Source organism: Neophocaena asiaeorientalis, unplaced genomic scaffold (assembly GCF_003031525.2).
Source record: "Neophocaena asiaeorientalis asiaeorientalis breed wild unplaced genomic scaffold, Neophocaena_asiaeorientalis_V1.1 scaffold7, whole genome shotgun sequence".
In the NCBI taxonomy this organism is placed as follows: Eukaryota; Metazoa; Chordata; class Mammalia; order Artiodactyla; family Phocoenidae; genus Neophocaena; species Neophocaena asiaeorientalis.
The window spans coordinates 5,522,352-5,549,360 of NW_020185337.1; the positions used below are offsets into that span (position 1 = coordinate 5,522,352).

A 27,009-nucleotide genomic window follows, 5' to 3' on the forward strand; every position below is an offset into this window, starting at 1 on the left:
GCATTCTTTTCCTTTGGGAGTGAACAGCAAGAAAACATGCACGTCAATAGCAAATGTACGCTCATGCTTGATCCAGATGCACACATATGGGGAAATCCTTGAATCTCTGGAATGCTCTATTCACCGTGCTTTCGACATAATTCAAAACGAAGACAGGAAGCTCCTCCAGGACAGCTTCTCTGATTCTGACACTGACTCGGACCTCATAGACACATAGGAAGAGGTAGCTAACACTGTTTGAGGTTTATGATGGATTAAGTGTTTCAAATGTCCTACCTTACTGAATCTTCTAATACCCTTGCCTGGAAGGTGATATTATTCTTGTTTTATAAGCTAACTGCGGAGTAGCAGTATAGCTTTCTAAGGTCACACAGCTGGGACAGGATGGAAATTAGAAGAGAAGAAGGGTTCTTAGAGAATATATATTTTGTTTAGAATTTTAGGATTAAATAAGTTTACAGACCAGAAGAGATCTGGACACTTTAGCTTCTTCTTGGACCCCTTTAGTGACCTGGAAATCAAACTTAGGAGGCCATACGTCTTTCCCATTTTCCGACAGGTCAGTGTTAGAAAAGTGTTCCTATTTTATCCCAGACTTTATCTTCTTGCGACATTCCCAGCTCTCCTTCATAGTGTTAAGAAGAATAGGTCTCATACCTTTTCTCTATGATCGCATTTGAAAGCAGCTTTTTTGCCCAACTTTAAATCTTCTCTCCTTTTTTACTCAGCAAGGAATGTAATGTAGAAAGAGCACCAAACTTTCCTACCAGATTCGGGTTCAAGTCCCAGCTGTGTCACCCCAGGCATGTTGTCTATTCTCTAACATCTGTTAGTGGAAATAGTAATGACCTCCCTCCCAGGGTGATTCTGGGCAATTAATAAATGCAGTGAAGTTCCATGCATTACCATGCATTAGAGAAAAACACTCTATAAAGATTGCTTCTTGCATTAAACGTACTAATTCCTTCACCCATCACTTAATGTTTTTCTTAGTTTGCTTAGTTTGTTGTAGGTCTTTCTTAAAATGTGATATCCACAATTCTCTAAACTGGGCAATGGCAGAGAGGTTGATTTAACCTTTGATCTGGACATAACATTTTTATTATCTGAGGAACGGATGCTTCCTTGAAACCCAAGTTCTGGCTTTAATCACACTGACACCAGATTTGGCTTCTTATAAAATGGCAGATACCAGCAAGAGACATAGGGAAAGTATTTGTTTGGTTGAAATAGGCAGCATTCTGATAGAGTTGGGAAAAATCTCAAATTTGCTTTGACTTGAAATTTTAGCAATATAGCATTGAAATCAGGACAGATTTTCATAAAAGTGACACAGAGTGTCAATTGCTTTTAGGGTTTACAGATACATGTTATTGCCGAATCTTTAATGAACTGTCTACAGAAATAAATTCAAGTGATGTTTCTCAGGACTGGTCTGTACAAAGGAAGGGAAACATCAAAAGCAGAAGTAGGGCTATTTGCTTCTAAAACTGATTCTGTTCTTATATATAACTGTGTCATTGTCATTTAGGAAGAAGACTGTCTAAAATTATCAAAAGGCTCTAACGTGAGCCACTTTGTAATAACTACTAAAATGACATTAATTTATTATAAAATCAGAGAATGCAAAGTATACAAATATCATGGGCTTAGGACAGTAGAGAAATAAAAAGTGTATGGGATTTAGAGACATGCCTGAGCCCAAATCCTGGCTTTTTTATTATCCAGCAGGATGATTGATTACTCTGAGACTCAGTTTTCTTATCTGTGGAAAGGGGATGACAGTGGTGCCCATCTCACAGCCTCAGCTCACATGAATTACTAACATGAAATGTTTATAACAGTTCCTGACACATAGTAAGTGCTCAATAAATGTTGGCTGTAACTTTTCTTTCCTTTTATTGATTAGCTTCTCTAGCCTTAGGTGTTTTGATGTTGTTTTTGTTGTTCCCAGGTGAGAATTAGACAAATGGTACCCAACCCATCTGAAACAGTACCTGATGCAAAGCATGTGCCCATCATGCTCGTCACCTATTTTTAAAATTATCATCCTCATCAGTATTATTATTCCCCATTTCATCCAACTAGACTGTCTTTCATTTATAATTTAAATGGCTCTACAGTGGTATAGTCTGCATTTTTCTTTATGTTCCTAATCCATTTTCATGGGGCGGGAGGTATGACCATGGAAACTGATTAGCACTTCCTTAGTTTGCATTATTCAAAATATGTCATATTTGTCAGACTGCGAATTAGAGTTTTCAGTCACTGAAGAGACAACGCGTACTTAGAGTACACTTCAGTAGCTCCTCAATTTGTAGAGAAAAGCCTGAGCTCTTCCCTCTTTTAAAATGCAGATCACATAAAATTCATATCCGTACACAGACCTACCTGCTTAAGAAGTTTGAGAGCTAATTTAGCTTTGAAGATAATTGCAGGAATGATTAGGCCTGCAAGGAATTATATTTGACCTGAAAATTTTGTAAAGGATTTGCCCATATTTACCAAAGTCGCTTTCCTCATTATCACCCTGTATTTCTGCTGCTCTGGACACATTTATATCAGCTTTTTCCGAAGAATGTTACTTGGAACACTGGTGTCCCTTCAGTTATTAGTATGTGTTCTTTGAGTGAAGTAGTTTATGTGCAATAAGTTTGAAAATGTTATATTCAAAAAAGTGAAGAGGGTGACCTTACTGTAGGATTGCTCAGAGCCTTCATTAAGTCCTCAAGTCCTTCTAGGACTCTCAGAGGCAATGTCGCCTACAGCTTTTCCCTAACTAATTTGAACTCAAGAAGCTTTCTTTTTGGAAAGCTTTCTTTAACAGCTTATCAGACAGACACTGTGTTCCAAGAAAAGCAGCTGCATAGCTGAGAAAGTGCTGATTTTGAACAATGTAAACAACCGAGTATTTTCCAGAGAAATATATGAGACACTCTCTATATGTATTCATCCACTTTTCCCCACCATGAGCATTTTCTTGAACAGACACCTCTGCAGACAGGCCTGTGGTCTTCATCCCAATGAACCCTCATCCTATACACACACCCTGCACCTGTGCACATTCTGCCCCTATCCACATGCAGTTACCCAGCCCTGTTTCTCCCACCCCCCGTTCTCTGTCCACAGGCATTGCCAACCCTGTGGCATTTTACACCCATGCCATGGACTATATAGACACCCATTTGTGAGATTTGTACAGAATATGTGGAAAGGGGAAAGGAGTGACAAAATACATGCTTTCTTTTTTATAGTCGTTGACAGATTCTTTTTAAGCTTGCATAAGTGGACACACACTTATTTTCACAATCGCTTAATATTAGAACCACCCTGGACTGAATTTAGGTCTTCTCCTGAAGGCTCTGCCCTTTGGTGCTTGTCCTTTCTTGGTTAAATTCAGAACCATTAGGTGCCCTAACTATAGCCCAAGTTAGAAATCGCAGCATCCATTTCCAACTCATCTTTTCTACAGCTCTCATCTGATCTCATCTAAAGCTCTTTTTCTGACTTAAATTTATATGTCTTCCTGTCCCTGGACCCAAATGAACATGAACCTGAAAACAAGCATGCAAAAACCTCAGCCAAGAGATACAAGATAGTAAGTCTGCTTTCTCAGCTTCATCTGCAACCACACACGTAACCCTTGACATTGATCATCACTTCCTTTGTCACTTATAGTGGCTTATGTGCACATAACACTTTCTAAAGGTGGAGTCAGAGTCTCTGTAGTTCTTTGGAAACCCCGCTTCTCAGGGTTTTGAGCTCAGTGTCAACCTCAACCAGCAAGAGAGCAATGTCCGTAGGTGTAGATGGTGCACCTAAGATTCTTCCCCACACTGACGTCCTATTATTTTCCCTCCATCTTTTGTTATCCCTTGCCTGGGATGGTCTCACCCATCTGAAGTCCCTAGTATTCTCCATACTTATTCTCATTAGGAACTGAGAGGCGATAGTCTCCAGGCATGTCAGTGAAAAGGGCTGGTCACTATCCCCTACCCAGGCTCCTCAATTTCCTAAGACCAAATTGACCACTTTCCTATGATGAAGCTTTTGAAGAAGCAGGTCAGAACTCATTATTCCTGCTCCAGCTACCACAGGCTTAATGATCACTGGAAGGTCACTATTCTTAACTGTGTTCCTAGTGAGGTTTGGCTTTGCTTTTTCATTTACACGTTGTCAGTTCTACTTAATATATATGAGTGAGCTGTGTTGGAGGTACCATCCTTGAGGAACTGTAGAAAGTTACCTGCCCCTTAACAATGTATTCCCCTAATAGCATGCTCTAGCCTAGGATTTTCCACCCTAATCCATTAAGTGAAATTCACTGATGTCTGTTGTTCTGTGGTATAGCATGGTGCCTCATAGTAAAAGTGTGGTTGAATGAAATTGTTTGCAATAAGACTTCAGGAAGATAAAGTACTGGGTCAGGAAAAGGAAGACAAGTGCAATTTTATAATGGAAGATAGGAAAACTAGAAAATATGCAAAGTCATATCATGAAAGATTTTAAGAAGGCAGAAGAGAAGGATGAGGTCAAAGATAAAAAGTTGTAGAATAAGATGGAGAAGAGAACAGACACACTTATTTTGCTTTACTTAATTAATTTTAATACCAATATAACCACATTGTTTTTCTCAGTGCTGTGCTACAGTAGGGGCTGGTTGCTTCTAGTAATGGGCTCAGCCTATTGGTGACCCTTTGGGTCCCTTGATCAATGTACTCAAGCTTATTAGAGTTTGACAGAAAATGTTAGGTAATTAAAGATTAGTCTTTATACATTGTGTGGCACTGATGAATTTATTACATTATGGGACAGTTTACCATCTTACAGGGAAAGTAGATTTAAAAATCAATTGAAATCATTGAATGCAGGTTTAATTAGACTTGATCTAAGTGCTACTTGGCATATATTACATTATGACAAGCAGATGAAATGACCAGTTGTGCTTGTAGATACATGCTGTATGTTGCTTCTTTCTGATGTTCACACATGTAAATTGGAAAGTAAACACATTCCTTTAGAACTTAATATAAAAATTGATTGCTAAAAACAAATTTAGGTTGCCATAATAAACTTGGTCTAATCCTCATCCATCCGTCTAAGACCAGAGCAGATAACTTGAATTTTATTTTATTTTAATCTTCCCCACCATCGATGCAGTCTCTCGAATTCAAAGCAGTTTTAAGGTTCAATCTTAAACTTAGAAATGGTGTCTAGTGGGGATTATTTTTCTCTTATCTAGAATCAAATTGAGGATTTTCCAGGGACCTACACAGTAAGTAGGAAAGAGAGACTCTAACAGTTTTGAGGTTTGCTTGTTTGTTGGGCAGACTGCCAACTAACAATAAATTTCTTGGCTATGGAGACTTACTTCTAGTACTGGTAAACGTGAATTGCTTCTCTGACCAAGTGATATGCCTTTCAAGTACTTTAAGGATCGGCCTGTGATTGTAACACTGGCAGAAGTTCGAGTTCCATTACTGTCACCAGGAGGTAACTACTTTCCTTAACTTTCTTCTACTACTATCTTCTACTCATGAGAGTGGGGCCCTCATGATGGGATTAGTGCCCTTATAAGAAGAGCCACCAGAGAGCTTGCTCTCTCCTTGCCATCTGAGGACACAGGGAGAAGACAGCCGTCTGCAAGTCAGGAGGAGGTTTCTCACCAGAATCTGACCTTGCTGGCACCCTGATCATGGGCTTCTAACCTCTAGATCTGTGAGAAATTAAGTTTCTGTTGATTAAGCCACCCAGACTATGGTATTTTATAACAGCCTGAGCAAAGAGTTATTAGATTCTGATAGAGTTCTTTGATTACACTTTAAAATCATATTCCTCTTACATTGACTGTGTTTTCTTATTGTTAGCAGTAAGAATTAAATTATAAAAGTTACCACCATTGCTGTGTATCTGTGATGAGCCACAGATATGCATCTCTGCTTCACGGGATGGAGTTAAAGTTGTCAAGAATAAGGCCTACTTCAAAAGATGCCAAGTGAACTTTAGAAGAAGGCGAGAGGGTAAAAACCAATTGGTATGCTTGGAAATGCTTACACATTTTACACAATTTACATATTTGAGTGTAAATACAGTACACTCAAATATGGGATGATAGTTCATGTAACCAGCAGAGAGATCACTTGTCAGATTGCTTATGCCTGTGTTGAAGAGGCTATGATAGTTGGTGCAGTTTATACTCATGAACTTACAAAATATAGTATGAAGGTACTTGTATTTGGATTCAGTTCACACCTGAACTACCACTGGAAATAAAGTTTTTGGGGCCCTGAAGAGAGCTGTGGAAAGAAGCTTTTCCATCCCTCACAGAACCAAACGATTCCCTGGTTATGGTTCAGAAAACAAGGAATTCAAGGCTTAAGTACTTTGGAAGAACATCAGGGATCAAAACATTGCAGATTATATATGGAAGGAGATGGTGACGCTTACAGGAAGAAATTTACTCAGCACAAAAAGAAGGTAACTCCAGACACCGAAGAGATGTGCAAGAAAGTTCATGCTGCTGTATGAGAGAATCCAATCTATGAGAAGACACTTAAGAAAAAAGTTAAAAAGAAGAGGTGGAACTATCTCAAAATGTCTCTTGCTCAGAAGATCAGGTAGCTCAGAAAGCAAGTTTCCTCCAAGCTTTAGAGTGGGCTAGTGAGGGTTGAACCAAAACACCGCATTCCTATGAAGATTTTTCAGATAAGGACAATCAACTTATTGACGAAGAAGCTAAAAATAAATACATTGAAAAGTTACCACAATTTCATCTTTTGGTTTTCAGAAATAAATTTTTAAAAAATCAGGTGTGGACTTCTGGTTTCTACTGTTCTTTGACAAATATCAGCACTGCTGTTGACCTGTGAGCCTTTCACTTGACCTCTCTGGGCTTCAGTTTCTACAGAATGAATTGGCTGATACTAAACCTTACTTTCTGTTCTAAGCGCTCTCTGATTTTATTCAATCCTAATATTGAGATCCGAGGAATTTATCATAGAATAAAAGAGAAAATATCTGCATCCAAGGTTATTGAAAGCTGGTGAAATTTTTATTTGGTATACAAACTTCAATTCAGTTCTCAAATACAAAAGGATATATAGCAAGCACTCCTGAACTGAAAATTTTAATCCCGTGACTTTTAATTTTTACTGTCTTTCTCCTTCCTGTTAGCACGTCAGCCTGCCAAATACCAAAATCCGTTTGTTTTCTTATATGGATTTTTTTTTTTTTTTTTTTTTTTGGGTTTTTTTTTTTTTTTTTTTTTTTTGTGGTATGCGGGCCTCTCACTGTTGTGGCCTCTCCCGTTGCAGAACACAGGCTCTGGACGCGCAGGCTCAGCGGCCATGGCTCACGGGCCCAGCCGCTCCGCGGCATGTGGGATCTTCCCGGACCGGGGCACGAACCCGTGTTCCCTGCATTGGCAGGTGGACTCTCAACCACTGCGCCACCAGGGAAGCCCTATATGGATTTTTTTAAATGATGCAATAAAGACCTTTAATTACTAATAGATATATTTTCTTCTTATAATGGAATCTTAATGTTTTAAAAGGGAGATATTCAGAGAACGAGTAATTGCTTTCTCATGTACTTTATGCAGAGCTGGTATAGGACATTTGATTTATTCCTGCTGATCTTCAGAATCTATTTAACGTGAATAAAAGCAGTATACTGTTTCCATATAGCAGGTGTCTTGAACTTTGCATTAATTACTTTTCTTCCTTTTAACAACAAAAAAAAAGATCTGTAGAAATCTTTATTGTTCTATCTAGACTCCTTTAACAGTGAATCAGTCACATTTTGACCTCGAAAATAATTACCAGATGATTTAGTAATGCGTTATTAAGACTGTTAGCAGAACAAGTTAAAATCTGAAAATGGGAAATTTCAGGTCTTTAGAGTATTTTTAAATTACTGCTGCCCTGTCTGCCTGGCATATTTTGCCTAGCTAAACTGAGTTTCCTTATTGTAGCAATAACTATGACTCATTTTCCGGTGATTGGGGACCACGCAGGAACCCTGGATTCCTAGGTCATCTTTCATGCACATGGCCGCCCATCATTTTACCTGTTTGTCTACTCCCTCCTGTGGCCCTGGTGCCTTCTACTCCCTGACTCTATTCTGATCCTTGAGCTTCCTCCTCAACCCCATCCCCTATCCTCAGTCATTTCTCTTTGTTTAACTGGAAGGTGGCTGTCTCCCCTGCAGCCCTGTCAGGTGGTTACTCTTCATACCTACTATGGGATGAACAAGAAAACGGGAACCTTCGTCATACAGCCACAAGGAAATAAATTCCACTAACAACCTGAATGAGCTAGGAAGTAGATTCTCCCCTAGAGTTTCCACGTGGGAGTGTGGCTCAGCCTACATCTGGGCTTCAGTCCTGTGAGACCCTGAGTAGAGGACTTGGCCTGCCTTCTGATCTGCAGAAACTGTGAGATAGTAAATGGGTGGTATTGTAAGTTACTGGGCTTGTGGTCCTTCATTATGCAGCAATATAAAATTAATACATGGCTCTCTGGCTTAGTCTTCTAGTCCTCTCTCCCCACCTACCCAGCTTTAGCCACAATGGGGTCTTTGCTCTTCCTTGAATATGGGGACCGTGTTCCTCTGCAAGACCTTTGGACCATCTGCTTCTTCTGCCTGAAAAGACCTCCCCCTAAGAAAGATATATGGCTCACTTTTTTACCTCCTTTAGGTATTTGTTCAAATGGCATCATATTAGAGAAGTCTTTCCTAATGCATATACATACATATGTAGTCATTATATATATATGTAGACTATAAAGTAGAAGCCCCAGCCAGCATTCACCTACCTTGCTTAAGTTTTCTCCATGGAACTTATTGTATCTGTATCATTTTTTTGTTTACCATGAGAATTCAAGCTCCATGAGGACAGGGATTTTTGTGTTGTTCTCTGTTGTATTCTGGTACATGGAGCACTGCTTCCAACATGGTAGGTGCTTAATACATGTTTGTAAGTGAATTCACATTTTCTGTTATTTTGACCTTATTATATTTCTCTGGAAATTTATAATTTTGGAGACTCTTTTTTTCATTAAAAATGTTGTCATGTTAAAGGAGAATGAAGAAAAAATATTTGAAAAACCACAAGATTTTATAACTTAATACCTGCAGAATTTAAAACAAATCTAAATGCAATTCAGCAGAAAAATAGAGGCACTTAATAACTGTTTGGTTTCAGAGTACATTCCTCACTGTACAATTTAAAGCTTAGTGAATTTCTTATCACACAGGTTTGAAATACATTATACTCCAAGGTTATGTTCATACACTGGATAACTTTGATTTTTCTTTAACTTTGATCTTTTAATGCTAGCTTTAAAAAAATCCCTTTGCATTATTTCCTACTATTAAGAAATTTACATAAAACCGAACGGCACAAAAAATCCAGCAAAAATATAAATAATTCAAAACTTCAATAGTAAATATAGACCCATCACTAGTATTTGATACTAATTATTTAATAATTAAATCCACTAATCCTCCATGCCTGTTATCTTTAGTAGAATGTTTTCATAGTGGCCTAGAATATTTTGATTTATTTTTTGACATTTGCAAACTATTCTTGTAAAGAGTTTCTACTGTCGGAGCGTGTCCATTTTTAGTAAGAAATAAATTTTTGCTTAGCTGTCTATCAAGACTGTTTATACTTGGTCTTAAAAATGTCCATATTTTTTGCTTTTAAAAATGTCAGCATTAAGTCGGGTTTCCCCAGCCATTTATGTATAACCTCCTATAATTCCTTTCTTGCTACTATTCTCTTCCTCTTCCAACGGTCTCTGCTTAATATATATAGTGCTCTTTTCCAAACAATAAAGACAAAAAAGATTTTCCAATCTTTTTCAAACAATAAAATAGAATAGAATAAATTAACAAAAAGCCTTAGCAATAGTTTCTCTTGTAGGTCTAAACGTGAGTCAGTTCAGACTTGGGTGGCTAGTTGTTTTATCCCATGAATGAGTCATGGGCTTGGGAAATTCATTGCACCTCCTGCAAGAACATTTTTCTCTCCAATCTCTGATGAAATACCCTCCCCCCCCTTGTTCAGGTGGAACATGTTCCTCTCACATACGGCATTTCTATGTCAGCAGATATTTTGAAAGCATAAAGCGTGGGATAAATTGACACTTTGACTCTACCATTACAAATCAATGTTGCCAGCAGTTAGAAGGTTCTGTTCACATGGAAGGCAATAACCTTTCAGTCATTTGGTTTTGTATTCCCAGATTAAATAGTTTGTTATCCATTCATTATCATCGAAAATGTCTATATCTTTTCTCATTTATTCTGTTTTGGAAATTACATTCAGTAAACATTGACTTTTTATTGCTGTGCAGTTCTGTGAATTTTAACACATGTATAGATTCTTGTAACCACCACTGCAGTCAGGATACAGATCTCTTCCATCTCCACAGAGAAACTCCCACCTGCTGCCCCTTTGATGAATGCCTCCACCCACACTGACGTCTGACACCCATGATGTGAGTTCTCCATCACCATAGAGAAATGCTTTTTGAAAAAGTCATTGAATCATTGATTGCAGATCCTCCTGAGACTGGCTTCATTTATTCAGTCTAATGCCTTTGAACTTCATCAAGGTGTTGTGCATATCAATAACAGGTTTTTTTCTTTTTCAATTGCTGAGTTGTATTCCATGCTACCGTACCATAACATACTGTACCACAGTTTGTTGCACCATTCATGTGAAAGTATATTTTGGTTGTTTCCAGTTTAGAGTGATTATGAATGGAGCTGCTAAAATATTCCTGTGTAGGTTTTTCTGTGATCCTAAGTTTTCATTTCTTTAGGGTAAATACCCAGGATTGGAATTTCTGAGTCATATGGTAAGTGTGTGTTGAACTCTATCAGAAACTGCTGTGCTGTTTTCCCCACCAGCCGTGTATGAGAGTTTCAATGGCTCTGCATCCTCACCAGACATTGTAAAATATAGTGTGACATCTCATAATGCTTTTAATTTTCATTTCCCTAATGGACAGTGATGTTGAACAATTTTCCATGGTCTCTTTGTTATCTGCATATCCTCTTCTGAGACACATCTCTTCGACTTTGCCCTTTTATTTATTATGTTGTTCATTTTCTTGCTGTTGAGTTTTGAGGGCTCTTTATGTATTGGGGATGCAAGTTCTTTGTCAGAAACATGATTTGTAAATGTTTTCTTCCAGTCAGTAGCCTGTCTTTTCATTCATTGTGTCTTTAACAAAGCAAAAGTTGTCAATTTTGATGAAGTTCAGTTTATCAATTTTTTCTCTTCTTCAGATCATGCTTTTGGTATCATATTTAAGCGCAGTTTGACGACGCCCAGTTCATGAAGACTTTTCTCCTATGGCTTCCTTTAAAATTTTTTATATTTTTATGTTTTACATTTAGGTCTATGTACCATTTTAACTTTTGTTTCAGTTGTGAAGTTTACGTAAAATTTCATTTTTTCCCCAAATGGATGTCTAATTGTTCCAATACCATTTGTTGAAAGGACTACTCTTTTTCCATTTCATTGACTGTAACTTTGTCAGAAGCAGTTGGCCATATTCTCTGTGTACTCTGTTTCATTTATCAATATATCTGTCCTCTTGTCAATACCACAGTTTTGATTACTGTAGATTTACAGCAAGTCTTAAAAATCAGTAGATGCAATTTCTCCATTCTTGTTCTTCTTTCTGAAAAGTACTTGGGCCATTCTGTTTACTCTGCCTTTCTTTATAACTTTTTGAATCAACTTGTCATTATGTACAAAAAATCTTGCTGAGATTTGAATTGGTATTGCCTTAAATCTATAGATCAATTTAGGAAAAATTGACATCTTTATAAACTTGAGGCTTCCAGTATATGAACACAGTATGTCTCACCATTTATTTAGATCTTTTTTGATTTCTTCCATCAACTCTTATAGTTTTCAGCATATAGATCTTGCACATTTTTGTTAGATCTATACCTAAGTACTTTGTTTTGGACTTACTATAAATGATAAATATAATTTTTTAAAAATTTCAGTTTCTAATTGCTACATATTTGTATGCTGACCATGTGTCTTGTGAAACTTTGTAGTTTCAATATCACTTCTGTTTTCAAAACTTTTGTAGTGTTATTCGTATCTGTTCTTCGACAGTCTGGGACCTGGGGGATGGTGTAGTCCATAGATTATTTCTCAGAGTATCTGATATGTGGTTTAGATCCATTCATGCACAGCTTGAGTTAAGCCCAGAAGTCCATGAACGACATTAAGAAGTCCCTTCCTGAGCTCCTTCCTCATTACACTCTCTCTGGCATATTCCCATTTCCTGTGGCTTCCCTGGAAGGAAAAGATCAAAAGACCCTTCATTCTGAAAGCTGGGGTTTGATTTTCCCTTCTCTGCCTTGCAGCTGCACCCTCTTCTGGGGCCAAGAGGTAGGAGAAGAGAGAGAGAAAAAGTAAAACGCATGCATCCCATGCCCTTGGGATCACAGCTCCAATCAGAGAGGAAACTTTCCCTTCCTCATAATTTTAGGCTTCTGGACTTCTTCTGAGCTGTCACTTTTGTTGCTGCCACCGCTGGATTGCTTGGGGCCTGAGACACAAGAGAGTGGAAAAAAGAAAAGTGATTTCATCATTCTTCTGAGTATTAGGAGACCTCTTTTCTGTTCTTTGAGCCAGAACCAGAGAGTTTCTCCTGGAGCTATCTTTGTCTATACCATGACGATCTCTGGGCTTAGGGCTGTTTTGAGTCTAGATCATGAGATACGAGAGAAGAAAAAATGGTAAACTAATTGCTGGTTCAGTGGCATTTAAAATTCTAATCTTCCCCAGTATTCCCAGCAGTGTTTACTTTGAGTCCTCAAACAGCTGCTCTGTGCATTCTGTCCAGGTTTTATAGCTTCATCCAGTGGGTGCAAGAGGGTAGAGTAAGCTTCCTCTATCTTACTTGCAGCATCTTATCTCCCAAAGGGCAGATGATGGTGACCTGTTAACTTGAATGTAATTTTGGTTGCCTGTGAATCCAAGGACATTTACAAGATGCCAAGATGTTTTCTCACCTTGCTGTTGAGGTATATCTTACATTTAAAGAGATGGATATTTCTTACATTTCAAGAGATAGTTGAACTGTTTAAGGCGCTGGAAATGTCATCTAGCCCTGTGCCCAAGAAGAGGAGGGGAACTAACATTTGCAGTCTTTGCCCTATTTTAAATGTCTATTGCCCCCCCCAACCCCCGACCTGCCAAATTCGATAGGGGTGGCCATGTAACTGAGCTCTGGCCACTGGATCGTAAAGAGAGGAAAGCACACCGGTTCTGCGTCTGTCCAATAAGAGTTCCTCCATGCTTTTATCCCCTTCTGCTGTTTGGAGACCTTAGATGCCACAAGGTGAACATGGCAGAGCCTTCATCCGCCTGGTTCCTCAGATCACTGAATAGATGACCTACATTTGCAACCATAGTTAATTTGAAAGTTGCTAAGAAAGTAGATCTTAAAAGTTATCATCACAAGAAAAAAAATTTTTGTAACTGTGTATGGTGATAGATGTTAACTAGACTTATTGTGATGGTCATTTTGTAATATACACAAATATAGAATCACTGTGCTGTATACCCAAAACTAATATACTGCTATATGGCAATTATACTTCAGTAAAAATGTATATTTGAATAACAAAGAGATAGTTTATATTTTACATTTAGCATTGAATCTTTTCCAAATACAACTCACTACATACATATATATATATTTATGTATATTTAATAGAGTCATGAGGAGGGAAAGATTTCTTTAGCTTATTTGTATTGAGACAGTTACTCATATTTGGATAGTACTGTTTTCAGCAGTAAAGAGGAATCTACAAGCCAATTAGTCTGAAAAACTGGTAGTCGACGTATCTATGATGTGCTCTTGGAACTTTGTGTCCCGGATGGTATAACAGTTGTGCTCGTTACCATACACAAAAGCATTTTTTTTTCTTGCCACGCTTGCAGGATCTTAGTTCCCTGAGCAGGGATTGAACCCAGTGGCGGCAGTGAGAGCGCAGCAGTGAGAGTGTGGCAGTGAGAGTCCTAACCACTGGACCGCCAGGCAGTTCCCACAAAAGCATTTTTATATTTAAACTTTAAGATCTTTTAATTTTGGACACATAAATCTTGTGAGATAAGTAGAATGGTTTACTACCTTCATATTTAATAGCTCGTAAATCTTAATAGAGGCTGAATTGCCCTCTCATGATCACCTAGTTGTTTACTCTGAAGAGCCAACACCGTAACCAAGGACTTTTGTTACTCAGTGTTCGCTGTGCTTTCCACTAAACCATGCTCCATTATTTACTGGTGTGTGATGACATGGATCTGTTTGATCCAAAAATACTGAGCTGTCCATAACCCCGGCCAAGTCTTAAAAGACAGTCTACACTTCAAACTCTCTTGGTAGGCATTAGGCAATGTCTAAGGAATTTTGACAGAGAAAATAAAATACACTAGTGATAGCAGGTCTTAAGAAGGAAATCTGACATGGATGGGATGGAAGAGAAAGATTCTGGAAGATGGGAAGTAGGTTCTTCAAGTGTAATGAAAGAAAGTTGGTGAAACTAATTGGGATGTTATCACTGGGAAGGGACACATGTAAGGGGCATTATACAGGAAGAATCAGTAGGGCTTGATGACTTATTGAATGGTAGGGACGAGGCACTGGTAGAGATGGAATATTCTGTGGTTTTGGTCTTTGGAGAATGATATGCTACTGATGTGAGCTGGGATTTGGGAAAAGGACTAGTTAGGTTTCAAGCTTATAGAATGTACAATTATATCAGGATGACAGGAATTTGGAGTTCTGGAATAGGAAATCAGGTCAGAGTAGGAAATATAGGTTTGTGGTAGATCCTCAAAGATGAGACAATTGAATCCCATAATAATGGATAGAGTTTCTGAAGACAAGTTTATAATGAGAAAAGAGGAGAAAACAAAGGACTAAAGCTTCGAGTGTGTAAGCTATAATATTGAGAACTACTGAAAAGTTTTATTTGAATATTGGTTTGAAAGTATCCTATGGCTTCTGAAATTTTTGAAGTTCAGCCAGAATAGAGGTGTGTTCAGGCATTCATACTTAAGTAGAACTCTCACTTCTCTGAGGCCAAAGTAAATCTAGCACTACCAGGTAAATGTATTCACCAGTAAGAGTCAGAATGCACTTAGTTAGTTAGTTAGTGGCACTTGTTTACTTATGGCCTTTGCTTATATTTCTGTCCAGGTGAGATTTTCACTTCCCAGTTACATGTCTAGACGGGTTAAATGCCAGGCATGTCTCCCAGACGATGATCCCGGTGCCTAGTCCCAAGACTACTTTATATTCACAAAGCCTGACAGTGCTAATGATGATTTTCTGCTGGATGTTTACAGAGTCATTTGTATCTCTGTGGCATTTCCAAAATAGAGGAGGTATTTACATGTTGCTCTCTAACCTTTCCATAGGATTTTTTTTTCTTTTTGCTCTACTAAGGATGGTACAGTAGGTGGTGAAGAAGTTTAGAGGAAAAGTGTCATTAAATTGTCTTTTGTGGGCTTCCCTGGTGGCGCAGTGGTTGAGAGTCCGCCTACCGATGCAGGGGACACGGGTTCGTGCCCAGGTCCGGGAAGAGCCCACATGCCGCTGAGCGTCTGGGCCCGTGAGCCATGGCCGCTGAGCCTGCGCGTCTGGAGCCTGTGCTCCACAGCGGGAGAGGCCACAACAGTGAGAGGCCCGCATACCGCAAGAAAAAAAAAAAATTGTCTTTTGTTAGAAGACTGTTTCACATCCCTTTTCCTTCAGTCTTCTAAAATGTTTGTAAGTTTTAGCATGTGAAATTGAATATTTCATTAGGAAGCATTAGGGGAGTTATTTTATTTTTTTTTAAGATTTTTTTTTGATGTGGACCATTTTTAAAGTCTTTATTGAATTTGTTACAATATTGTTCCCGTTTTATGTTTTTGGTGTTTTGGCCGCAAGGCATGTGGGATCTTAGCTCCCCGACCAGGGATCGAACCTCATCCCCTGCATTGGAAGGCAAAGTGTTAACCACTGGATCACCAGGGAAGTCCCAGGGGAGTTATTTTAAAGGAAGGTTTTAAAGAAACTTAATCACTAATGTATTATGAAAAACTAAGTGATGCTGAAAGTGATGAAAAACTAAGTGATAAGGAAGTGTAGATTTGCGTTGCTGAAGTTTTCCCTTTCTCTGCCTTCCATCTTGTTGGCATGGTTAAATATTTAAGTGTATCTGCTGAGGGAAATAGGAGCTTGATGTTGTGATTGAAATAATGTGGCTGCCATGAACTATTCATCTTTTACTTCTCTTATAGCTCTCTGCATTAAGCAGTGGTAATGACCTGGCAAGAGAGTGAAATGACATAGGTTTTTTTTCTTCTTCCTATAGATTGAGATAGTCATTTATTACTGCAGCCTGTTCTTACTGCCATATAAATTGCTAGGAAAGTGAACGAAGACCTCTTTTGTTTCTTAGTTCAGTCAAATTTGTATCCTTGTGAAAGCGCCAAGTTGCAGTGCCATAATGACAGTAAAATATATACGTATACAGTGGATACTATATGGAAGACTAGCCCTTGTATTTGACTGTAAGTGTTAAAGTTACTTTCTAGGTTTGGCATGCATTTTGTTTGCTTCATTTGTTTTGGGGAGAGGTTGGAGGGGAAGGTGGGGAGCGAGGAGAAGAGGCTAGGATGTGCCCAAGATTTTCCCCAAGGCTGTATCAGCCCATAATAGTCTATGATGCCTATGATGAGATCAACTGATGGATTCCAACCATGTCAGAGCACGAAGCTTGAGTGCTAATATGATAACTGTCAAAGACCAACTCTTTGTTTTGCAGCAACAGAAACTGAAATCCAGGGAACTAAAGCAATATGTTGTTGATCACATAGCTAGTGAGCTGCTGAGCTGGATGGAGTATTGGTTTTTTGATTCCTAGCCTAGAAGTCTCTTCAATATATCTCCCATGCAGAGAGGATGAATTTCTATTAGATAAAAGTTAGTGCAATTTTGGTGATGAATAATGGTTAAGCAATTAGTAGTAGCCTCCTGAACTTGATGGGTGATTAATTGAAAGCATCATTAATCACTTAAGAATGATTTTTTTCTAAATTTTTTTGAAATCACCTTTGAAACAGCCTTTGGAAACATGAAATAGGTATTTCAGTTGTGACTGTCCTGATTGAAGAGAAGTGTTGAATATCCATGCTCTGTGGGTTGTCAGTTGTTACAGAATAAATAGGAAATGGCTTCTACATTTCACATTGCAGTTCACTGACAGGATGACCCATGATTTTGGGTGTCTTGTGTTTAGTTCTTAAGTTTATAACCTGAATTCCCCATTCTGTCTCCCACAAATCTCAGGGGAAGAAGCATGATTTAGGGTACTCAGAGATTCTTATCCAAAATGGTTAGTGAAAAAAAAAAAAAAAAGGTTTAGAATCTCTCTAGTGTCCCTATATCTAATGTGACACAGAGGCACAGTGAGCAAATGCTTTTAGAAAGGATGGCACTGATAGACCTGCTCAACGTAGGGTTCCCACGAACGTTCAATTTGTAAAAAACAAACACAATATCGGTGAAGCTCCAAAAAAGCAAAGCACAATAAAATAAACAAGATATGCCTGTATTTAAAAAGCAGCCAGAAGCTTTTTTAAAGGGAATAAATAAAGCTTCGAGTTCGGAAGCTTACTCCCATACTCCCATGGTGCATTGCTTCTTCATCTGCCTTTGGCACTTCGAAAGGTTCACTTTGTATTGTACCTGGTTATAAACTTGTGTGCTTTGCACTTCTAGGAATGTGAGCTTTATAACATCATCTGTCATTACTAAGTCTTTGTACCTCTAATGAGCACTTAATCACTCTTGAAATGCATGTGTCCTGAAATCCTATAATCTTTTACTATAGTCTTAGATGCCCATTTTAGTAAAATTTCTAAAGAGAATTGAATGAAATGTAATACATTAATGACAATAGCAATTCTGTTGATACTGCTACTACTACTACTACTGGGATGAAGCGGGGGTAGGAAGAAGCACTTATTTTGTGTAAGTCATTGTGCTGAGAACTTGACATAAATCGTGTCACAATGTAATCCTTCAAACAAAATTATCATCTCCATTTTACAAAGTTTCACATGGTTAAGTGTCTTGTCCAAGGTCATGAAGCTAGCAGATAACTCAAACTCCTGAGTTCACACTTTTAACTGTTATTGCATGTGTTGGTTTATTACCCAGTCCTGGGAGAGGGTGTGATAAATCTATCCTCTCATTCAAATCATTATGACATTATTTGGTTCAGTCAAGGAAAAAATTTGAAACATTAAACCTAAGCTTTGTATACCTAGAAATTAAGCTCAGTTTGCTCCAGCCAAAATTTTAAACAATGCCTATGAGAAAAAAAAAGGTGTCTTTAATTGTTATTGAGTATCAGTTTGGGGGAAAAAGAAGTCTGCAAATATCTAGAAAAACCTGTGAGTAGAACCAGGGCTTTTATTAAAATATCTATTTCACTATCGGGTACTAAAGAATTGTACAGAGATATGTCAAATCATGATTTATGACAAGTTATTATGTCATTTTCAAGTAGGAAAATGGTATAATTAATTGTTAAAATCATCCCAGAATTGAAGCTAATGTAGTTTTTTACAAAATCGTAGATTATACTGTCATCTGTATACACATCTTCTTTGTAATGAATGCTTAAGTTTTCTGTTAATTTAAAATAATTGAGTCAATATTATGATTTACACTGACTGAAAAATCACCAAGAAGCATTTTATTTTATATTTTAGTAAGAACCTTAATATACTATTTAGGCAAACCACTTGTATTTTTCTATGTACATAATCTTTATTTTATTACATTATGACATTAGCTATGTATATGTCACCAGAGTTTTTCTATTTCGGTTTTCTTAAAATCATAATTCAAAAGATGTGTTTAAATTTGTACTTTATATATTTTGAGAAAAATCTTCCTATGATCTGGTAACAATTGGGTTTCCTTTTCGCCTAACTTATTGTTTTAATTAGCATTTTAGTAAACTACTTATACTAATTTTCCTATTCCTGTTTTCTGACACCTCCAGTAATAAAATAGTGACATTTTGAAGGAATTGGTTGAAAGACACCGTTCGTATTCAGATTAAAGTTAAACACAAATTTAAAAAATGAAGCAACTGACAAAGGATTAATCTCCAAAATTTACAAGCAGCTCATGCAGCTCAATATCAAAAAAACAAACAACCCAATCCAAAAATGGGCAGAAGACCTAAATAGACATTTCTCCAAAGAAGATATACAGATCGCCAACAAACACATGAAAGGATGCTCAACATCACCAATCATCAGAGAAATGCAAATGAAAACTACAGTGAGTTATCACCCCATACCAATAAGAATGGCCATCACCAAAAATTCTACAAACGATAAATGCTGGAGAGGGTGTGGAGAAAAGGGAATCCTCTTGCACTGTTGGTGGGGATGTAAATTGATACAGCCACTATGGAGAACAGTATGGAGTTTCCTTAAAAAGCTAAAAATAGAACTACCATATGACCCAGCAATCCCACTATGGGGCATATACTCTGAGAAAACCATAATTCAAAAAGAGTCATGTACCACAATGTTCATTGCAGCACTATTTACAATAACCAGAACATGGAAGCAACCTAAGTGTCCATCGACAGATAAATAGATAAAGAAGATGTGGCACATATATACAATGGAATATTACTCAGCCATAAAAGGAAACGAAATTGAGTTATTTGTAGTGAGGTGGATGGACCTACAGTCTGTCATACAGAGTGAAGTTAAGTCAGAAGGAGAAAAACAAATACCGTATGCTAACACATATATATGGAATCTAAAGAAAAAAAAAGAAAAAAAAATTGTTATAAAGAACTTAGGGGCAGGACAGGAATAAAGACGCAGACGTGGAGAATGGCCTTGAGGATATGGGGAGGGCGTAGGGTACGCTGGGACGAAGTGAGAGAGTGGCATGGACTTATATATACTACCCTATGTAAAATAGATAGCTAGTGGGAAGCAGCCGCATAGCACAGGGAGATCAGCTCGGTGCTCTGTGACCACCTAGAGGGGTGGGATAGGGAGGGTGGGAGGGAGGGAGACGCAAGAGGGAGGGGATATGGGGATATTTGTATATGTATAGCTGATTGACTTTGTTATAATGCAGAAACTAACACACCGTTGTAAAGCAATTATACTCCAATAAAGATGTTAAAAAAAAAAACAAAGTTGGGGAAGGGCCCGTGGATGGATGAAACAAGAAAGGCAGAATGCTGGGAATTGTTGAAGGTGGGTGGTGACGGGTATGTGGAGATTCAGTGCACTCACCTCTACTTTGATGTGTGTTTGGAAATTTCCATAATAAAACATTTTTTTTCAAAAAGAAAATAAAATGACTAAAGAAAAAATGACTAAAGAAAATGAAGTGTCGCTTGGTCAATTAGGCTTAGATATAGGTTATAGCAACACCCCATACCAATGGGTGACTTGCTACCTATCTTAAAAAAAGGTGCAAGGGAAGAATATCATTATGTATTACCGTGTTCCCATGACATGATGCCAACATTTACTCTGTATATTTTCTTGCCCAGAAAAGAAAATTTGAGAATCTTAAAGGATGGTGGTTGTTAATTTTATTTGGGGTTTTCTTTATTATTGTCTGCCATAAAGTTTGTATGTTGATGACAGTGATGCTGAGGAAAATCTTAATAATAAAATTTTCATCATCATTGAGTTGAGAAGAGTTGTTCAGTGACCAACAGACTTAAAGGAGATAAAAACCTGGGTTTCTGGCTTTGCCAGTTTGTTTCCATGGATGAGTCTTTCTATCTTCATGAATCTCAGTTTCTTTATCTGAAAAAGTAATGGGTCATCCTGAATGATCTCAGTGGTTAATTTCTGTCTTCATGTACTGTGATTTTCTGATGTTTGCTGGGAGAGAATCTTCTTTACCTGATCTCTGAGAAAGAAAAATGAAAAGGCACAAAATCGGATGTTATAGCCGATGGCCGGGTCATAGAGGAATATAGGGTTATTTGTACTCTCTTCTGTTTTATTCAGCTGTAGTTTCTGTAATAGATGAGCACAATATCCCATGTGATTGGTATAGAGGAGCCATGGCTGATGCCGTTGTAGGGACAAGGGGTTACCAAACAGGGCATGGATCCATGATCTTGGCAGCTACTCCTGAGAGCCGTGAGATGGTTTAACCTTCATGAGGTAGCTTCGTGCACTTACCACACCAATTCGTGATTCTAGTAACAGGTTTCAATGTATTTTAAGCAGATTTGTTTATTACAACCAACGCAAGTAAAGAGCGGTGTTAGTGGTTTTCAGAAACAAACGTGTTTGGACATTCTTTCAGGGAAGAGATGATTCTTACCTTTCCTCTTCCTTTATTTTTGATTGCAGAACTTCAGATGGTGGCAAGGTTGTTGGCACCATACAAGTCAGTGTCGTGAAGATGGGGGAGATTGAGGATGGGGAAGCCGACCACATCACGACAGATGTGCAGGGACAAAAGGTAGGGTCCCAGTCAGCTCACTGCACAGATTAAATTAGAAACGATCAGCTTTGCCAGCTGCCTGGATCGCCACTACCTCTGTGGGGTATGAAATCTCATTATTCCAGAGCTAAATGAAAAATCAGCTTTGGAATGGGAGTACCGTAAGTGTGTCTCATCCTCGTAACCCGACAGCCTATTTGCATGGAACTGTGCAAAGCCATGCACCATTCAAAACACCATTCTCTTTGTAGCTGGCTCCCATGTGGACACAACCTCTTCTCAGTTCGAAAAAAAGTATTGATCACTGTTGCATCCTGCCATAATTAACCCCATGTGAGATGCACAGAAGATTCTGGAAGGTCTATTGCCAAAAGTAACCACTTCTCTGCTCTCGAAATTCTCTTTGGAAAGAGATGCAGTTTGAATTTGGATTTCGTTTTTATGTGAAGGAGGACAGATTTAACAACTTTGTGCCTTGTGAAATTGCAGAGACAGAAGCAGGAAGTAGTAAACGGTGGAGGGGGAGCTCTGCTTGAGGAGCAATGCCAGCTGAGAGCGAAGCAGCTTCCTTGAAGGCCAGGATAAAAACCCCAGTATTATCAATATCCAGGGCTTTTACTTGTTTTCTACTTTCTTTTCTTTAAGAGAGAGACTTGATATAAGTATTAGTCTAAAGTTCTGTCTTAGGAATGTGATTGCCTGTTTTACTGAGACGCAGGGGACAGATTTACGAACCGCTAATAGCTTTTTTTTCCCCCAGGGAAATGAATTTGTTTGTGTACTAGAATGCCTACCTTTTCATAAATGAGCATTTTTTTAATGACAAGGTCTATTGTGACCTATTTTCTGGCTTAGTGCTGCTTATCTGGGAGCATATTTTAATTTCTGGTACATCTACATGGGAGACGGTGCAGTGCTTATCTAACACTTAACAAATCATTAACTTTACCAAAATAAATAAAATCTAAACTGCCTTTCAAAAAAATATTGTTCTTGCCCAGCATAGGCTAGGGTCTTACCGCATCCCCAAGCCTCATTCTTCTCTGTTCCCTACTATCCCTCAGAATAAAATCCAGGTCACGAACACATTCCAGGAGGACCAATGTTTGAATCAGGTTGCTTGCAAATGTCAGGGCCATGGTGACGTCATGCAGCAGAGTGTTTTAGGATGTGTGTATTTAAGATTCTTGCCTCGTGGATGGCTCTGTCCTTCAACCCTTGTTAGCTCTGGAGTTCTACGTAAGACTCCCGTTAGTCACCACCACGTGGATGCTTATACTACGAAGATTAAGGAGGGAGGATCTGTAAGCTAAGAAGGTGGGGAGGGTGTGGGAGACGAGACGGGGACAGAATGAACTAAGCGCATGCGCTGGGAGACCAGGAGCTAAAACACTTCCCATCTCAAAGCAGGCCTGCTTTCCCTGTTCCCGATCTATTACCAGCCACCTCTCTATTTTTCTCAAAGCTGGCTCACCCCTTGACTCCTTTACAATGTTGCTATTATGGGGTAGCACAAATTGAATCATATTCTTTTCATAAATGGAGAACTTGACACCCAGGAATATGCCCCACCAAAGTCGTACATAATGTTTCTGACTTAGTAATGTGAACTTAAAAATAAAGACTTAACTGAGCTGTTCTAGAAATAGGAGGTGGTAGTGTCAGCAAGTACCTTGTAGGAGTCATAAGTGTACTAAAATGGTAAACTCTTAAAGCAGTGTTGGTTTTAGCTCTGTCCTATCTGGATTCTTAGTAAACCTTGACCTCTTGTGAAGTGTTTCATAGAGTTACTTATAAACCCTACTGGCAATCCCTAGGAATAGTCAGGAAGCACATGTAATAAGGTCCACTATGCATGATATTTCGAAGAGTTATGTGGAAATAACTTTATCTTGGTGTTTTTCGAAGTGTGGTCAGAATCATCAGAGGTGTTTGTTAGAAATTCAAACGTGGGGACCCTTTTGCAGATCTGCTAAATCAGAATCTCTATGAAGTGTATTAACACCGTCTGTTGCTAATAGTGATTTAAGTCCTGACGTTAGTCAATGGCTGAAATATCTGAAAAGGCAAAGTAACTGAAATGGAGGTTATCCCTAAAACAGCATCCCTCTCACTGGTTTGTGTGAATGGGGGAGAAAGAAATGGAACTACTCTTAAAACCATAGTCATGTATTGAGTGACACAGGCTCTCTCTCATTTATAAGGAGCAGCTAAAAGATTCATACCTATGTTTATCAGCTTGGGCTGTCATAATAAAATACCATAGACTTAAACAATGGAAATTTATTTTCTCACAGCTCTGAAAGGCTACGAAGTCCCAGATCATGGTGTCAGATGATTCAGTTCCTGGTGAATGCTCTCTTCCTGGCTTCCAGATTTCTTGCTGTGTCCTCACAAGGCTTTTCCTTGGCACAGATGCACAGAGAGAGAGAGGGAGAGAGAGAGTGAACTCTGGTGTCTTCTCCTCTTCTTGTAAAGGACACCAGCCCTGGCATTAGGGTCCTACTCTTATGACCTCATTTAACCTTAATTACCTCCGTAAACGTCCTATCTCCAACTACAGTTACGTGGGACATTGGGACTTCAACACATGATTCTGAGGAACACAATTCAGTTCATAACGATACCCCGATACAAAATATTACATTTTAATCTTGACTCTTACATTACCTCCAGAGCATGGAATAAAATATAAATGAGGGCTTCCCTGGTGGCACAGCAGTTGAGAATCTGCCTGCTAATGCAGGGGACACGGGTTCGACCCCTGGTCTGAGAAGATCCCACATGCCACAGAGCAGCTAGGCCCGTGAGCCACAACTACTGAGCCTGCGCGTCTGGAGCCTATGTTCTGCAACAGGAGAGGCCACGACAGTGAGAGGCCCGCGCACCATGATGAAGAGTGGCCCCCGCTTGCCACAACTAGAGAAAACACTCGCACAGAAACGAAGACCCAACACAGCCAAAAAAAAATAAATTAATAAAAATAAATTAAAAGAAGCCTCAACATTTAAAAAAAAATTGACAAAGGAAAAAACATTTTAAAAAAATATAAATGAAAATCCAAACTCTTTCCTCTCATGTACATTCGCTTACTTGTTTCCTAAAACCATATTATTATGTATTTTTTATCAAGGGAAGATCGTACAGAGGGTCATTCACCATATTATACTGGTTCAAAGTTCTATTTCATACATACATACATAGAAATAGAGCACAGCATGTTAAAATCACATAGCAGTAGAAAGAAAAATTCACAAAAACCTACGAACATCGTCCTTTTACAAAGCTAACATCATAGGTGAAATATCACATTAGGTATAACAGACTTTTTGTTTTTAATTTTGGGGTCATCTTTGACTCCTTTCTTCCGCTCATACCTACAGTCAATATGTCAGCAAATCTTGTTGATTTTGACTTCTGAATAAATCTAGAACCCGGCAACTCGTGAGCCCTTCACTGTAAACAACATTGTCTATCACCTAGATTTTTGCAGTGGTCTCTTAAACGTCTCCCTGACTCCCTCCATCCTCCTTCCCTGACCTCCCCTGCCACCATCATAGGCCGTTATCAGCACAGCACTTAGTAAAATGTAATGCGGAAGTTGTCATTCCTCCAGTGGCCTCTCATCTTCCTGAAAGTATAAACCCAAATTCTCACTTAAAGTCCTCTAAGTGTTGGCCCCCTTCATGTCCTTCACCTCCTCCTCTACTCCTCATTTTTAGTCATTTCAGTCCAGTCACATTATCTTCTTTGCTGCTCCTTGAACAGTCCAGGTATATTTCCAAATTGGGTCTTTAAACTTTGTTATTCAATCTACCTGTGAAGCATTTTTCCCAGTAACTGTGCTTCACTCCCTCACTTCCTCTGATCTTTCTACAAAATCACTTTCTCACCGAAGGCTTCTCTGCCACCATATCTAAAACTGCAATGCCTACCCAAAACTCTGTCTCTCTTCTCTGCATTATTTTTGTCCTTAGTACTTATCACTATCCAACATTATATATCTTTTTAGTTTATCTCATATATTGTTTATTTCCCTCATTAGAATTAAACTTCCTGAGGGCAAGATATTTGTCTATTTTTTCCTCTCTTTTACTCTCAGCTCCCAGAACAGAGCCTGACACGAAAAAAAATGAATGAGTGAATAAATGAAGTCAATTTTACTTTGAAGAAATTAAATCCAAAATTGTCTCCTAGAAGGGAAAATATTTGGCTACCTATAGCACTGTACAAACTGACCGGTCAATAAATAAAGCATGTAGTAAGGATGTAGTGAAGAGTGTAGGATTATGAAGGAAAGAAGAAGAAATTAAATTTTTAAAAACCTTTGAAATAAGTAGTCAAGAAAAAATGCTACTGAGGAAAGGAGAACCAGGAAACAAAATCATCAAGTGAGGTGACAGATGAGAAAACTCATGTAAGTAAAAGCCAACAGGATCAACTGAGAGAGCCCAGTTCACCACTTTGCCTGCCCCAGAGATGCCTGGGCTTCTTGTTAGGGCAGGAGGGTTAGCAATCCTCTGGTGAGACTGGTTAAACCCAGCTCCTGCCTTGTCTTCCCCTTTTGTTTAATGTCTATATTATATTTGAACGTTGCAGAGTATTAATGATCAAAGTGGTAGTGATTTCTTCAAAAAGAAGGAAAATGCCTTACTTATTTATGACCATGGCAGAAATGGTATAAGTGGAGTAATAATGTCTCCCTTTGACTATTAACCTAACCCAGCTAGTCTTTTGATGACCTGCTGCCCTTAGGTTATTTTGACCCCATACTTAGAAGAGGTGTTCTAAGTGGACTTTCATCAGACTTAATGAGGGAAAAGCTAGAGTCCTTGTGTAGCTAAGGAACAGTCTCAAAAGGTTTCCTCCCTTTATCTACCCTAAATATAAAAGCTGAAAATTATATAACAGGCCCTACTTATCTTTATAGAATATTAAAAGGCATATAATATTCATCATTCATTCATCAAACAATACTACATTTTATGTTCTAGGCATTGGACTAGTTTCTGCGTATTCAGCAATGAACCAAATAGACACGGATGCCACCTTCTGGGGAAGTAACAGTAAAAAAGAAAGTAATATACTGTTGATCAGATGGTGCTGTGTTCTATAGGAAAAATAAGACAGAGTGCAAGGACTAGGGAGTGCTGGGCTGTGGCCTTCTTAAACTGGATGGTCAAGGATAGATTCACTGATAATGTGATATTTGAGCTGAAACGTGCAAGAAAGAAGGGAACAAGACATGGATATCTGAAAGGAATAGGAATTGTAGACAGAGTGAAGAGCAAGAGCAAAGGTCTTGAGGAGACAAGATGCTTGTGGTGTTGAAGGAGCAGCAAGGAGACCAGTGTGCTTGGAACTGAGGGGTCAAGGAGCAGAGTGGTAGGAGTTGAGGACAGAGGTTCATGGGGCAGGGAAGACCAACCCCCATGAAGTTGTTAGACTCTGG

General features: G+C 38.5%; 1 protein-coding gene and 1 pseudogene across 1 annotated transcript in view; both read left to right on the plus strand.

The window, feature by feature from the left end:
- INPP4B (inositol polyphosphate-4-phosphatase type II B) overlaps nt 1-27,009 on the plus strand; it is a 480,337-nt gene that overhangs the window by 257,684 nt on the left and 195,644 nt on the right. Inside the window, exon 9 of the mRNA XM_024736048.1 lies at nt 21,464-21,575. Within this exon, the coding sequence (XP_024591816.1) occupies nt 21,464-21,575 (112 nt within the window). The remainder of the gene's footprint in view (nt 1-21,463; nt 21,576-27,009) is intronic.
- On the plus strand, nt 5,960-6,671 carry LOC112393681 (60S ribosomal protein L5 pseudogene; annotated as a pseudogene).